Genomic DNA, 16,304 nt, shown 5'->3' with positions numbered 1-16,304 from the left:
TCACTCACAAGTGGAGGAGGGGCTCTAATAGTGGGGATGATAAATGTTTGTGTGGGGCACATGAAACATTCACACTTTGTACTATTCTGCCCACTGTACAGTTACCTATGGAAAAAAATACCTTGTGAATGTGCTGTCCAAGACCACTTGTCCTTGACAATGGAGACCTGCCCTTTTGTTTTTGCTTACTCTCCCCACGGCTCGAAAGGCCTTTGGCTCCTGCCTGTTTTCTAAAATAAGCATGTCAGAAAAGAAGCTGTTTTTACACCGAGGCAAACAAAATGGGATTGGTATGTTTTGTGTTTTCAGTCTCCCCTCACTTTCTATTTTTTGTGTTTAAGCTTTTTATTTTATGCAACAATAATAGGTTGGCATGTATACTTTTAGCTTTTGGAACTGTGGTATTGAGGATTGCATGCTGTTTAGTATTGCATGTTATGTCTGATGGATTTTAATTGTAAATCCGAATACACAGACTACTGCTACTATGGTCTTGAAGGACCTACATCAACTTCTGTACTTCTCTTGGTTTGTGCACAGCCTTTACACTGACATCACTGGGCATGGCCCTTTAATTCCTTAGAGTTCCATATATCGGACAATTAAAATTTATTTATTTCTCTTTTTAATGCGGATATCATTCCTCATGTTCTGATCAGATTTTTACTTTTCATATGCAAATATTGACTTCCCAATCAGAACTTTCCCACCTTTCACTAGGATTTTTTAATGCCGTTTGATACATTTTGTATCCGTTCTCCTGTGTTCTAGCAAGGCATGCCTACCATTGTGTTCAGCCCTCTATTTACTAGCTTCCTCAGATAGCCTATCAATACTAATCCATCGCCCAATGACTTTGCTTCAAGGAAACCGTGGGAGCTGTTTTTCTTCAATCTTAAAAATTACCCAAAGGGATGTTGTCTCTAGTAGGTTTTGTGTGGAAGATGGTGTAGCAAAGAAGTGAATTCTTGACTGTTGGTTTGTGGAAGTGTTTCACGTCTAGCACACTCCGGTTCCCATCTATACGAATAGTAACATCAAGAAAGAACAAGTTACTTTCTTACCTGGTAACGTTCTTTCGATGGGATGGTCCGACGACGTATTCCATATCTATGACATGTAATCACCACAGCTGTGCTGCTTCGGAAACTTTTTTCGGCGTCTGCGTCCTGCGTCGATGACGTCGATGCGCCGTCGTCGAGGACCTCCTCCGACGTCCGACGTCATCCGATGTGATAAGTAGGACGCACGACGCCCGTAGCCTCAGTTGTAGTTTTTTCCCCCAGAACGTGTGACATTAGTCAACTGCCAGTCAGACACAAAGCCTTGCGGAACGTAAGCTGCAATCGCAAAAGAAATTCTGCAGCGGGGAAGGCAGGGCGGGAGCGATATGGAATACGTCGTCGGACCATCCCATCGAAAGAACGTTACCAGGTAAGAAAGTAACTTGTTCTTCGAGGGGATTGGGTCCTCCGACGTATTCCATACCTATGACAGACTCCCAAAGCAGTACCAGAGCAAGGAGGAGGGAAAGAATTTAGAATCAAAATGTAGAATAGCCAATCAAATAGCAGAGCAAAGGACCGCATTGCCAAAGGCCAGATCCTGTGCTCGGATGGAATCAAGGGAATAGTGACGTACAAATGTATGTACTGAAGCCCAGGTGGCTGCATCACAGTTGTTGCGAATAGCAACACCCCTCTGCAGGGCAGTAGATGCAGCCATACCCCTGGTAGAATGGGCCCGCAAGCCAGCCGGTGGGACCTTACCCGCCAAGCGGTAGCACTCCGAGATGGCCAAAATAATCCAGCGAGACAAAGTCTGTTTCGTCACAGCTTGCCCTAAACGCTTTCCAGCGTAACCAATAAAGAGTTGATCGTCCACTCTGACCCGGGACATGCGTGAAACATAAAAGCTTAAAGCTCTCCTAGGATCAAGCCTATGGAGCCTCTCCTCTTCCTTACCAGGATGCGGAGGAGGATAGAATGCCGGAAGAACAACCTTCTGGACCAAATGAAATTCCGTCACTACCTTCGGAAGAAAAGAAGGACGAACTCTAAGGACAACCCTGTCCTTGTGAAATACAGTGAAGGGTGGCTTAACTGAAAGTGCCTGTAACTCACTCACTCTGCGAGCGGAAGTAACCGCAACTAAAAACACAGTTTTCAGAGTTAACAGCCTCAAAGGGCAAGAATGTAAAGGCTCAAACGGAGCACCCATAAGAAACTTAAGAACAAGGTTTAAATCCCAACCGGGCACCAGGAAAGGTGACGGAGGGAACACATTAGTGAGCCCTTTCAGAAACTGTGAAATTAAAGGGATTTTAAAGTAAGAACACTCTTCAGACGAGCGCTTAAAGATGGACAGCGCCGCCAGGTAACCTTTAACGGTACCCACTTGCAAGCCCCTGTGGGCCAAAGAAAGTAAAAAGGACAGAACCATGGGGATGTCACATGCAAAAGGATCCACATTCTGAACTCGGCACCAGTCGCAGAACTTACGCCAACGGCAACGGTACAGAGACTTTGTTGCTGGCCTTCGGGCCGAAAGCAACACCTCCATCACGTCTTCAGGGAGGTCCCAATCCATATACCTCAACCTTTCAGAAGCCAAGCGTGAAGGTTGAGGGATCTGACCTCTGGATGGAGAACCTGACCTCCCTCCCGTGAGAGCAGATCGTCTCGGTAGGGAAGACGACGCAGAGGGCAGATGGACAAGTCGAGAAGGTCCGGGTACCACGTCCTCCGAGCCCACGCCGGAGCAATGAGGATCATCCGGGAACCGAACTTCCGTAACCTCCGCAGCACTTGCGGGATGACAGGGACTGGAGGAAACGCGTACAGCAGCGGGAACGACCACTCCACCACGAACGCGTCTCCCAAGGCTCCTTTCGGAGGAAATTCCCGCGAGCAAAACCTTTCGCACTTCCGGTTGACACTGGAGGCGAAGAGATCCACTTGAGGGGTCCCCCAAAGGGCGAAGATCTCCAGGAGAATCTCCAGAGCCAACTCCCACTCGTGAGAGATTGTGCTCTGCCTGCTCAGAGCGTCCGCCGTCACGTTTTCGTCTCCGGCCAGATGAACTGCCGAGATCGAAACTTCCTGCTGTATGGCCCAGAACTCGAGCTGCATCGCCTCCCTGCACAGAGGAAGTGACCCTGCCCCCCCCTTTTTGTTGAGGTAGTGCATGGCCACTGTGTTGTCCGTCAGGATCAGGACACTCTTTCCTCGCACAGTCGGCAGAAAAGCCTTCAGGGCTAGCCTGACGGCCCTCAGCTCCAACAGATTGATATGGAGCCTGGACTCCGACGGAGACCAACGACCGTTGACTGTCAGCCCGTTGGCATGAGCTCCCCAACCCGTGAGGGATGCATCCGTCACGATCGTCACCTCCGGCCAGGGAAGCCAAAAAGGAGCCCCCTTCATCAAGTTGCCTTCGACAGCCCACCACAGAAGGTCCCGGGCGGCACCTGAACCGGGTCCGACATCCTGCCGGAGGACTGCGACCATTGCGTCTTGAGCGCCCACTGCAAAGATCTCATCCGCAGGCGAGCCTCTGGCACCAGAAGAATGCAGGATGCCATGAGGCCGAGCAGCCTCAAGAACTCGAACGCTGGGAGCGTCTGGGCATGCTGAAACTTGTGCACCATCTGCTGAATGTGAAGAGCCCTCACCTGGGGAGGAGAAAACTGCCCCAGGGAAGTGTCGAGCACTGCTCCGATGTACTGGAGCCGCTGTGTTGGCGTCAAATGGGACTTCTTTAAATTGAGGGAGAAGCCCAGCCTGTGAAGGGAGTGGCAGGTGACGGACAGATGATCCAGGACTTGCTCGGGAGAGCTCCCCCTGATCAACCAATCGTCCAGGTAGGGGTAGACGTGAATCCCCCCTTGCCTGAGATGCGCTGCCACCACCACCATGAGCTTGGTGAAAACCCTCGGGGCGGAGGTCAATCCGAACGGCAGGACCCGAAACTGAAAGTGCGAGTCGCCAACCGCGAACCTCAGGTACTTCTTGTGCTTGGGATGGATCGGCACATGGAAGTAAGCATCCTTGAGGTCGAGTGACACCAACCAGTCCTGAAGCTGAAGGGCCTGGAGGACTTGAGAGAGAGTAACCATCTTGAACTTGTCCTTCCTGAGGAGTTTGTTCAAACCGCGCAAGTCCATGATGGGTCTCAATCCCCCGTCTTTCTTCGAAATCAAAAAATAAGGGGAATACCATCCCATGTTCCTCTCCGCTACAGGCACCAGTTCTATGGCGCCTTTCTCCAGCAGGGCTTGAATTTCCTGCGCAAGGAGCGGATCCGGACTCTGCAAAGAGAGGTTCCCCGGTGGATTGTCGCGAGGCCTGTGCCGAAAGGGAAGACAGTAGCCGTGGGTTATGATCTCCAGAACCCACACATCTGAAGTAATGGCTTGCCACTCTACAAGATGCTGCGCCAGCCTTCCCCCAACCGGCGAACCATGGGACATGGCCTCATGACTGAGTGGGAGCGGCCGCGGCGTTACCGGAGGGCAAAGAGGCAACTGCCCGAGCGGCCTTGGCACCACGGGTACCCTGTCGTCCACCTCTGGTACCCCTGCGTTGGCCTCTTTGACTGCCAGCTCCTCTCGCTTTACTGAAGGACGAGTAATAGCGAAAGGAACCACCCCTCCACTGCTGTCCCCTAGGACGAAAAGGCGGAGGTTGGCGAACTGCAGCGCCCAACGACTTCGCTGCAGCTTTCGAGGTCTGCAACCTCTCAAGGCTCTCGTCAGCCTTGCTGCCAAAAAGGTGTTCACCGTCAAAGGGCATGTTGAGGAGCCGAGACTGCACATCAGGAGCAAACCCCGACTTCCGCAACCACGCAAACCTGCGTATCACGGTGCTCGCCGCCATGGACCTACTGACGCATTCAGCTAAGTCCAAACCCGACTGAACGGACTCACACATGGCATCCTTACCATCCTGGACCATAGCAAGGAAACCATCCCGTTCGTCCCCTTCGGGAATATGTTCAGCCGCTAACGCAACACAGTTCCACAGAGTGTGTGTGAAACGAGACAAGGCACAAATGGAGTTGGCCGCCTGAAGCGCCATACCACCAGAAGAAAACACTTTCTTCGCCCAGCCATCAAAACGTTTGTCGTCCCTATCAGGAGGGATGGTAGGGTACGACGCCTGCTTTGCCGGGGCCGTGGCCGCCTGCACCACCAAACTCTCCGGAGTAGGGTGCCTGGTCAAGTAGCACGGGTCGCTACTGGCTGGACGGTATTTTCGCGACAAGGATCTGCCCACCGCAGGGAGACTCTCCGGAGCAGTCCAAGCCGCCGCCACCCTTCTCTGTAAAGTCATATGGAACGGCAGTACCGGATCAGTTGGGGGACCAACATCAAGGATGTCCGTCAGATCATCCTGCACAAACTCCCCTGGGGGAGCAGACCATCCCAAATACTCAGAAACCCTAGCCATAAGGCGCCGGTACGAGGAATCGGCATGAGAGCCAGGCTCAGGCCTACAAAACTCCACCTCCGGAGAGGTGTCCAGTCCACTGGCATCATGCAGTGACTGTCTCAAATCGTCAAACTGACTATGGCCTGAGACAATTTCATTTGGAACCTGACTAGGAACCAGGCCATCAGAATCCTCATCCGCCTCTGAAATATAGTCCAGGTGGCGAAAAGAAGGCACCCGAGAGTGCTTGCTCTTAACCAGAGCCTTCCTAGGGGGTTCTCCCGTGCCACGGGGTACCTCCGACACGAAAGGCGTCGATGGCGTCGAGCGAATCGGCGCCGGTGTCGAGAGAACCGGCATCGGTGCCGAGAGGATCGGCGTCGAGGAAATCGGCGTCGACGTCAGATGCAGCGCCTCCAGCATCGGCGGCGTCGAAACAGCCCTTGAGGCCGAAGCCCCGAGCGTGTCCCTCGACGACCTGAGCGTCGACGGCTTCGACGACTTCCTCGGAGCCGAAGCCTCGAGAAAGCCTGTCGACGCCCTCGACGCCTCAGACGTCAACGTCTTCCTCGAAGACCTCACAGGTGCACACGGTCTCGAACGCGTCGAGGACCGGGACCTGGAACGGGTACGGCGAGAACGAGTCCCCTTGTCCGAACGGGACCTCTCCCATGACTCGTGCCGACCACTCTTGCGAGCGGTGTCTCTCTACCTCTCACGACCGACCCCACTCAGGGTCGCGGACGGCATAGTACCCTGCGACTCAAGAATCGCCAGCATTTTCTTCCCGAAGGAAGCCCATTCCTCTGGCGTCGCACGGCTGGTGGGGTAAGCGACGTGCCGGGCAGAGTCCTCCGAAGAGGACCTGGAAAACGACCGGTGTCGGCGCTTCCGAGAATGCCTCGAAGAGACATAGAAGGAGACCCACGAGACTTCCGACGATGACGCGGAGAGTCACCCCTCGAATCATCCGTCGAAAGCCCCGCAGACTTCGACTTCCTGGGCTCGGACACCCGACCTACCGACAACTTCTTCTTACGTTCGCGTAAGGCTTTGGACGTGAGCGACTGGCAGTCGATACAGTCATCCGTGTCGTGGGCCTCCCCGAGGCACCAGAGGCAGGCGTCGTGGGAGTCCGTCACCGACATCTTGGACCCACACTCCCCGCACTTCTTGAAACCCGGACACGGGGTCGAAGACGAAGTAGAAGACATCTTCACACGAAGGATTTTCACAAAACGAACAGGTTCGAAGAACCGAGAAGAACAGAACTCTAAAGAGTCGTGGCGTGAACCGAGAATCACGAAGCAACACGTTCGCGGAAAAAACGGAACTGAGGCTACGGGCGTCGTGCGTCCTACTTATCACATCGGATGACGTCGGACTTCGGAGGTGGTCCTCGACGACGGTGCATCGACCTCATCGACGCAGGACGCAGACGCCGAAAAAAGTTTCCGAAGCAGCACAGCTGTGGTGATTACATGTCATAGATATGGAATACGTCGGAGGACCCAATCCCCTCGAAATGTATTTTCTCTACTGTAAATTGGCTGTAAATTGTAGAAACCTATCTTGGCTATTTAGCCATATTATGAAGGATCTAGCGAGGTGTTACACCCATCACTGCCTCCCGCTAAGGTTACCTATTTTGTGGTCACTTCAACTCTGATGTTGCTTCCTCCTCCTCCTCCTCCTCCTTGGGTCTAGATCACCTCCTCCTGCACTCTGGCTGCCAACACATCATCATCATCACTTCCACTCTCCTGATGTTATTCTCTCCTCCTGCCATCATCCATCTACTGATGTTATGACCACCTCATTTCTTCCACTCTGCTGCTACCACCTCTGCTTTCCACTCACCATCTGTTATCACCACCTCGCTGGCTGCCACATTTTCCTGCTCTCCACTGCTGCCACATCTACTCTCCTTTGTCTTGCCAGCATCAGTGCCTTCCTCTGATCTCCAGTCTTCAGCCTTAACTAAACACACGCTTCTTGCTCATACAACCTATGCGGTCTAAATTGAGCTGGGTGCTTTTATAGTGCATTGCCTTCCTGATCCTTAGTGGGTTCTCTAATGAGTGTTTGCACCAGTGTCTTCTCAAGGCTATGATTTGCTGTTCTCCCAGAGTGCAACTGAGACTGCTTTGGGGTTAAGGGCCTGAGGCAAGTCTGCCTGTCTGCATCCCTCGGAATCTTTTTCCCCTGCCCCCCTCCCCCGTGGTGCCGTCTGTGCTGATCTTTGATGTTTCCAACATGTGTTTCACCGACTCGGAATAAAATGAAAATGTCACTGAGAATGCAAGGGAATCGTAACACTGTATCCTTTACAAGTCCATTGCTGGGGAATACTGCCAGGAAGTCGCAACCCATCATCACTGTATCCATGGAACCGGAGAGTTCACTGTAGGTCGCGCAAACTCACTGAGAATACTTTCATGCATCTATCTGGTGAAGTGACAACTTCATTACCCCTTCAAAACGATCATTACCATAGTAGAGTGCGGGCTCCCTTAAAGGGAAATCTTTCTTTTACTGAAAGCTTTCTTTTACTATGTTGAAGTTTTGGGTCTGCTTAGAATGGAGCCCCTACGCCAAGCCTGCTCTGCTGTGGCATCCCCTCCCCTTTCTAGGGGAGGATGGCTCACCAATATGCACGGACTCACAAGGGTTTGGGCAGGGGCCAAGTTTTCAGGACTAGCCTAACCTAGTAGGCCAGTGGTGTGACAGTACATTAGATCGTAAAGACTGGCCTGGTTTGCAGCACTGAGATTGTCCCATTCAATGTGACTGGGACCAAAGTAGAGTGCCTAGAGGAACCCCGCACCCACCCTCCCACCGCCTGGGCTCAACATCCACTATCTCAAGTGGCACCCGGCACAGAGCCACTACCGTGGTTGATCACAGAACGAAGTAGGGGACGTCCCCACAGTAGGCAGGCCAGTCTATAAACTCTCCCGTCACAGGCTCAACGGATATAGTGTATGGATTTGGTTGTCAGTGTACATTTGTCAAGGATTGGCACAAGAAGGGCTATAAAATGTACATAAATAACAGGATAACACATTTCAGACCCCAAACTGACATACATTGGTGATTGCAGAGAGTAAGGTAGCCATCTTGACCTGATGTGTGCATTTTGTGAGAAAGGAATAAAATAGGTACAGGGCTATAAAAAGGCTGTGGCATTTAACACGTTCACCCATGGTCTGCAGAAAAAACGACTACTGTATTAAACGGTAGAAATGCCTGAACATTCTCACTGTCAAGGTAATCTCTCAGCAGAAAGAAGCCACATATTTACGGCCCATAACTTCAGCCAATGCCCTTGCGTGAATATACCGTAGCTAAAGGGGACACCGACTGTGTTATGACAATAATAACGTTATGCATCATAATCAGTAGAACATCTCTCTAATCAAGGCGTATATCTTTGAAATCACAAGTACCCATTTGAACAAAAATACACACAATTTAGAAATGTACTTATTTATTCCAACAATATATTTTAAATACAAATAAACTTTGAAAAACATGAAGACATTGGAGTTGTTTAAAGTGATGAAGGGAAGCACCCTAATGTTTTTTGGATATATGATTCAAATAAAATCTTCAAATCTGGATAAATACAGCATACAACGTCTGGTAGAGTGAGCATTCATTGTCAGAACTGTACTTCAAAATACTTTCAAAACAGACATTTTGCAAACCTTTAAACTTTGCATTACAAAGTGAAAACAGTTAAATGAAAGAACATTTGAAATTATTTTACCTTAGTCACAAAAATGCGATTTCCAATTGGCTAACCTTGAACCTAGATATTTTAAACAAATCCATATTATATACTTGCAGTTGTTTCTAACAATACAATACATGAACACAGTAATCGCACATGAGAAACGTGCCACAGATCAAAGAAATAATGTTGTTCTCCATCTCAGAAGGGAAAACATATGGTTAGTTCAGAAAAATCTCTAAATTTCTTTATTGCATAGATCTTCAGATGCAAAATACCCTACAAAGTACAGCGACACTCTCCATTGACAGATCACCAATATGGAAAAATGAAAATGAACATTTTAATTTGAACACTCTATATCCCTTCATCAATGACAAATGTTTCATAGCAAACATAGCAAATACACCTGATGGCAACTGCAAAGCCATACAGAACTCAATGGTTCCTTTTCCCAATTATTATTGAAACTGACATACATGCACAAATGTTTTTAAATGCAAATGCATTCTAATTTCCAGGGCTATCATGCTTAAGTTTGTTAGCTTGAGCACAGATTAGTGCTAATGGAAAACATCACAATTTCTATTAAAAAACACGTAAATCTCATGTAATGACTTATAACTTACCAGCACACTTCATTTTCATATAAATGATGAAAAGACTGAATACAGACCCGTAAAATTCATTAACTTACCATAATTTTATCGGACAAGAAATAACAAAAGAAAACTTAAAAGGTACCATAACATTTACTAGGAAAAAACAAAAACCGTAAGATTACCACCATCTTAAAATGCTCCGAATAAACTTCTCCCTGAAAAGATCAGACAGCACACCTTATTTTACAAGAGGTAGACTACACAACACAATGGTTAAACATTTGGTAGAAACAGCCTTGTAACAGTTCACTGGTTGGCTTTCGATCTATGACCCATATTCAGAATGCACAGAAAGTTGATCGCAATAGCTTGAATTCCATTCCTATATAAATACACATTATTAGGCTTGTGGGATTTCACAAAATCAAATCTCAATGGCCCAGGGCTTTACTAACTGAAAATATAAAGCCATATTTGGTGTGCACCACTGGTTATAAAAATCGTATTCTAAGGCGCAACTGGATGCCAAAGGTTGGATGAAAAGTTATTCTACCAAAGGATAACTGTAGAACTGTTTTTAGGGTACATACAGACTGTTTCAATGTTAACAGAAAAGTAGATTTAGTGATCCCTGCATTGCCAATATACTCACTAAACTAAGTATGGGAAACTTGCCATTTGTATTCATACTAGATCGATGAACAAAATCAAATTCTTAAAGCAAACTAGTCTTGTAAAGCTAGCGAGGATACACACATATAGCATTTCTGTTAGAGCAAATGTTTTACCCTATAGAAATTACCTTTGGCAGGGACAGAAATTGCTTAAACCATTTGACATGCAAAGCCAGTAGACTGCACAGTATGATGTCCCTAGTTCCCATTCCACTCTGCTTCATGATTCACTAGGCATTTACAAATAAGGAAGTCCTTTTTTGGGGGATGGGGTACCTACATACATTCTGGAGTAACTAGAAATGGGCTTCTTACTTTTACATCCTGCTTCCTTCAATACGAGAAGCAAACTTCCAAAGAGAAAGTAGGGGAGTTGGTCACATAGGCCTAGGAATCAGTTCAATAGCGGTGCTACCTAGAATACGAAATTGTAATTGGCTCCCAATTTGGCATCTGGAGTGTAAAGCTTCCAGTAGCTATATGGAGTGTTCCATGTGGCTACCCTCGAGTGCTTCAAAGTAGGGACATGTTTATAAGTAGCAATGTTTGGTGCCTAAGTTTAGTTGGGGCATACATGTACTGCATCCAAGTGAGAAAATATCCAAACAGTGTATTCCTCTCGATAATTTTGTACAATAATGAAACAGTGAGAGCACTCTTCTGTTGTTCTCCTTCGCACAGCCCCGCCCATTGATTTCAGTAGGGTGTCCACCCCAGTGCGAAGTCTGTCGGCTTGGACAGAGGTACCCACAATATGTAGAACATGTTTGCTGGGCAGCTATGTTTAGCAGGATCTCAATAGGTACACTTTATTTTTCTAGTAACACATGCAGTTTAAAAAGAAAAGAAAACCAAGAATAAAAAATAAAAAAAGGAGGGCTAGGGATATGGTACGGATTTTTTTGTTGACCATGAGAGTTTTTAAAGAGGGTAGGTACCAGTAGTGCCTGAGATGATCAAGGATTAATTATGGTTTTGCTTATTGGTAAACTAGTGAAAGTAAACACCAAGGCATTTTTCACCCCTTTTGAAACAACATAATGGTTTGATCCCAAAGAGTCTGCGTACCTCTAAGCAGGAGCACAGTTTTAGAATAGAGGCAGCAAGACTTGGTTTGAATGCTTGGCTGATGCAACTTCAAACCTAGGCTTATAATAGGCTATGGGTGGTGGTAAAAGTGAGACATCTTAATTGCTACAGGGAGTAGCAGGTCCTCGAACTTTGGAAGTTCTGAAAGCCACCACATTCGTTAAAATAAGGCCCACTTACTGAAATCTGGTTAACGGAAGTAGATGGTTCTTGTTCAAATCCTCATACTTTTATTCTTAGAAGCAAGATCTGCCATGAGAATCTGTTTTGAAAAGCCAGAGAAGAATTGTAGCAGGTGTAATGCATTAAAATGAATGGTAAGGAGGAGACTTCAGATGACTCTTAACCAGTGTAAAACAACTGCTGCATTAGATGCCTCGTTTGTGGTTATTCCTAGTTCCAGACCTAAACTAGAAAATCCAGATTTAAAGCAGAGGATTTCATTACTGCATTTTTACTGCAGATAAGCCATTAACAATCGAAGACCGCACACTGCATGACAGTTGCTTCATAGATCACTTCATAACAGTGAATAGGAATACCTTCTTGGGCGTTTTTGCATTAGTTCTATGAACTATACATTTCTGCTTACATGTAGATATCTGGAAAGTAGGTTTTCGCTAGTGGGGGTACCATGCCACCGTCTTGGGTACCCTTTAACAAGAATATCTAGAAATCTAACCTTCTGCCCTGTGGTGTCCTTCCCCTTCCTGAGAGCAACAGCAATCACAAGTAATTCCTCTGTAGGAGTTGTGACAGATAATCACCCACAAAAGTATCTAAAATTGGTGCCGTTGGACATCGCAGGGGCTTAAGAGTTCTTTTTCAAGACTTATTGATATTATTTGCTTGGACACCTCCATAACTAGTGCACAATTGCTAGGGCACTAGGTGGCTAGGAAAGTAAAAATTATGTTACTTTTGTGGAACAATGGTTAGCGATTTAATGGGATAAAAATACTCATCCCTCGGTATAATCAAATAGTTGGTGGAGATAATGTGCAGCGAGTGGAGTAATAGACACCCATTCAAGATAACATATTACAAGAAGGCCCACTGAATGCTTTGGTAGAGCCATTTGTGGATTATTTTGATGGGTCACAGAATGGGAAAATCCAGAAGCAAAACCCAGGTTATCAAAAACTCTCCCTAATTTGTTCAAGCAGTGGGCTGCAAAATGTGGCCTAAAGGACAGGCACACACATAAGCAGTTCAGCAGACCTAACAGAAGGAGGGGTGCCCTTATTCTCTCAGGCCATACCGAAGTGGCATAAAAGTGGCCACTAAACCTCATCAGGGGAACCATTAGAGGATGTGTCGCTTGCCTAAAATATCTTCAAATAATATTTTAAACAAAATAAAAGGGGTGAGGTAACTGCGGTAGAGGTACTTGCACAATCTGTTCTTCCACCAAAAAAAGGACCTGGCACAAGGCTTTAATTTTAAGATGTGTTCTGCAATGAGCAGGACTGGAGTAGAAGGCAAACATTTAGTAGGAGATTCAGCGTCACAGGTCCCAATTGTGAAAGTTGTTATACTTAAGTTAAAGCGTAAAGCTAGGAGCTCCATTCAACAAAGCCCAATATATCAATTTATGGCATCAAATACACGTGATCAGGTGTTGTGTTAAAAAGTTATCCAATATGTGAATGACTTAAGTAATGAGGCAGTGTTGCACCAGCACCCAATGTAAACCGACGTTGGGTTGTCTTTGCTGATCATCGCCAAGGCGCATGATGCCTGTAAACGTAGCAGTTCTCGATGATCTATTCTTTTTAGAAGAGTGAGAATCCTTAACCGTGAATTCATCATGGTAATAACGCTGGCTTCCGAGAATGCTTTTCATGTCATCGGGACACTTACTAACCAATCTTAAGAGTAACATGTTCCACAACATTGAAAGACTTACTGGCCTGAATCATCAGGAAACTAAGATGGATTTTAAGGGAACCCTAATAAAACGTCCTGAGAGAACCAGAGAGTAACTATGCTAAGCCTGATGTGGGTCCTAGAAAGATCCAGTAAAGAAGATTTAAGAGCGTAAGCACCTTTTTTTGGTTCCCACATTACTCCTCGGTATCTAAGACCACTAACCAATGTTTGGACTCGGCAAAACAGAAATGGTGAGCTTTGGTTTGGGTGGTGGTCTTGCATTTTTACTGTGGAAAAATTTAACTTGGAAATCCATGCTTGGGATTTCCTCCAAAATGAGTTGTTCAGCTGCTCCGAAAGTGGTAAATGTCATACTGTTTACGCCTGCAAGCTTTCATGGACCTCTGTAACATAGCAGGTATTGTGTCTTTGATGGATGTCCAGGGAATCACAATAGAGAAACTGCTTATGCAGTGGTCAGTGAAAAGCAATCAGAAATAGCAAGAGCTGTTTGAATACCACAGATCACAGGATGCGCGTGCGCAGGTTTTGTCCGGATCTGCCACTAAAATGACAACAGAAAGACCCTGCAGCCATTAAAGCCATGTTTGTGGCATACAACAGGCAGAGAGCAAAGCAAATGCTGATAGAATTAAGGGTGAGTGAAAAAATACCTAGTGGGCAGGACAACCTGAGAAAAGAGAAAAATTAAGTATGCCACAGGGTAAATAAATGAAATGCTCTGGCAAACATTTCAGTCTGCCGAACTTTAGAAGTTGAGGGATAAAGGCTGCAGGATATGTACATGGGCAAGGCCAGAGATTAATTCTGCTCTTCCCTCAACAGTGTGCTAAGGCCTGGCTGATAGTAAAGCAGATCTTTCAGTAAGAATAATCAATATTACACCATTTGCAATACTTGCACACTAGATATGTTCAAGTCAAACAGCAGACAACTGCAAAAGGGAACACTACTTTAAAGGTCACCTGCTTTTGGGACACTTCCATCTTGACATTTTCAGAAAGACAATGGCAACACATTTCCACATATAGAAAACTATCCCAAAATGATAACTGCATACTTGAGGTGAAAGCTTTGACTGATGGCTTTATCGTTGGGAAGTAGAGTTTGGATTGCAATAAATTTAGCTGTGACTCAAATCCAGTGCCACACTTCTAGTACAATGGTTCTCGCAGTTTGTTGGCTTAGAATGTAGAAACGTAGAAAGAAGCATCACAAAGGACCCATTCTCTTCATAAGTTGAGTCCATGTGTGACGTGATGGGAACAAATGTCCTGGGTCAGCACTGTAGCTTTGAACACCAGTCTTCTGATCCCTTGGGTTGTGAATGTTTATTTTCTGTAGGTGTTTTCAAAGAGGTTATTAATTCGTAAAGTCTGAATACAGTTCCTAGTCAGTGTGGTCCATTTCAGTTATAACACAGTAGAAAAGCATTTGGGTTCCACGAGTGAGAAAACCTACAGCAGGATCAAATGGAGAAAAAAAGTTGAACCACAAGCAGAAGTAAAAAGGAAACATTCCAATTATAGTAATGCAGTACGAAAATGGATCTCCAGCACTGGTCTTTTACAATACACCACTTTAACATGCGTTTTGTTGCCAGCAGCTAAAACACACTAACCACATCCAAAAGTCGTGATTTTTTTTGCCCCTTGCTCAACTTTTTACAATGACAAAATGTTATGATGTTAAACCAATGAAATATTGATTCCACCCTGTAAAACATAATGCAGCTTCCAAATGTTGGGCCTCAAAACAGAATTGAGGAAACTAAATTAAATGTTTGAGCAGAAACACCTTCTTGCAACACGCAAGTATGATTGAACTTTTTTTAAAATGTATCATACACTTGTCCTTAATTTACGTTTACTTTAAGGCAAAGCTGTAACATTTCAATCGTTAATGTGTTTTGCAATAGTAACTATTTGGAAGTTTCAAGCAATCGATTCTGCTATTTTTTTATTTTTTATTTATTGAGCTCATGGTTTACAAAAATGAAACCTTTTTGCCATAAAACAGAAACATAACGACGACACAGGGGAACACTGAAATGAATACATCAGTAACTTCAACCGGTAAAGTTAACCATAGCCCAGCATTCTCATTCTTCCTGTTCCGAATGGCTTAGCTAACCGATCTTTCTCGGGTTCACTGAAAATTACCACTAACTGTATTGCATTATTACGAATATTTCTTTTAAAAATGCTAACAAAACAAGAGTCAAAGAGATATTGCTTCCCTGAGTCAATGCAACTCACAATTTCTCTACACACAACGTCCTAACTTCATTGAAAATTGTTCCCATGAACCGAGATCTAGCGTGTCTTAAAGCTGGGCATAATAAAACTAGGTGGTACAGTGTTTCCTTGTCATTATGGCATAATCGGCAAGTGAAGTCTCGAGTGGCCACAGTCTTCCTGACCTTTGTCACTTTCTTCATAGGATAAAGGTTAAAATGGAAGCGCATAAACTGTTCACGCAAGTAACTACTCTGGAATTTGGACACGTAGGTCAGGACCATGCCCCGTGCCCTAGTCTGAGAAACTCTTACCATATATTTTACACTTGGCTCTGGCTTCCAGTGTTTCAATCCAGTCGTTGTTAAGCAGTTTACGCTTCACTAACATTGGGTTTGCCAATAGGTCTTCCTTCTTCAAGTTTAGGTTGGCCAAGATTGAACAGCAGGTCGCCCTCCACTCCACTCCACCAAGGACTGCTCTGAGTTCTCTCGCAATGCGGTCTTTAAAACAGCAAACCCACCAGCATCATTCTGCTATTTCCTGGTTTAGGCTATACTGGTGACTGTTCCAACTTTTCAAATCGTATTTGTGAGATGGTGACCCCGTCCCATCTCCAGTGCAGAAATGTATTCCTGCAC

General features: G+C 45.9%; 1 protein-coding gene across 5 annotated transcripts in view; it reads right to left on the bottom strand.

Moving 5' to 3' along the window:
- Nucleotides 1-8,905: 8,905 nt before the first annotated feature.
- SLC7A6 (solute carrier family 7 member 6) overlaps nucleotides 8,906-16,304 on the bottom strand; it is an 874,508-nt gene continuing 867,109 nt past the window's right edge. For all 5 annotated transcript variants that reach the window (XM_069653635.1, XM_069653642.1, XM_069653626.1 and 2 more), the window contains one exon: nucleotides 8,906-14,883. In XM_069653635.1, the coding sequence (XP_069509736.1) occupies nucleotides 14,816-14,883 (68 nt within the window). In that variant the 3' untranslated portion in view covers nucleotides 8,906-14,815. The remainder of the gene's footprint in view (nucleotides 14,884-16,304) is intronic.

This window comes from Ambystoma mexicanum, chromosome 1p (genome assembly GCF_040938575.1).
Source record: "Ambystoma mexicanum isolate Mex_15411 chromosome 1p, UKY_AmexF1_1, whole genome shotgun sequence".
Lineage (NCBI taxonomy): Eukaryota > Metazoa > Chordata > Amphibia > Caudata > Ambystomatidae > Ambystoma > Ambystoma mexicanum.
Note: the sequence above shows the minus strand (reverse complement) of the source record. Positions and strands in the feature narration are given on the sequence as shown.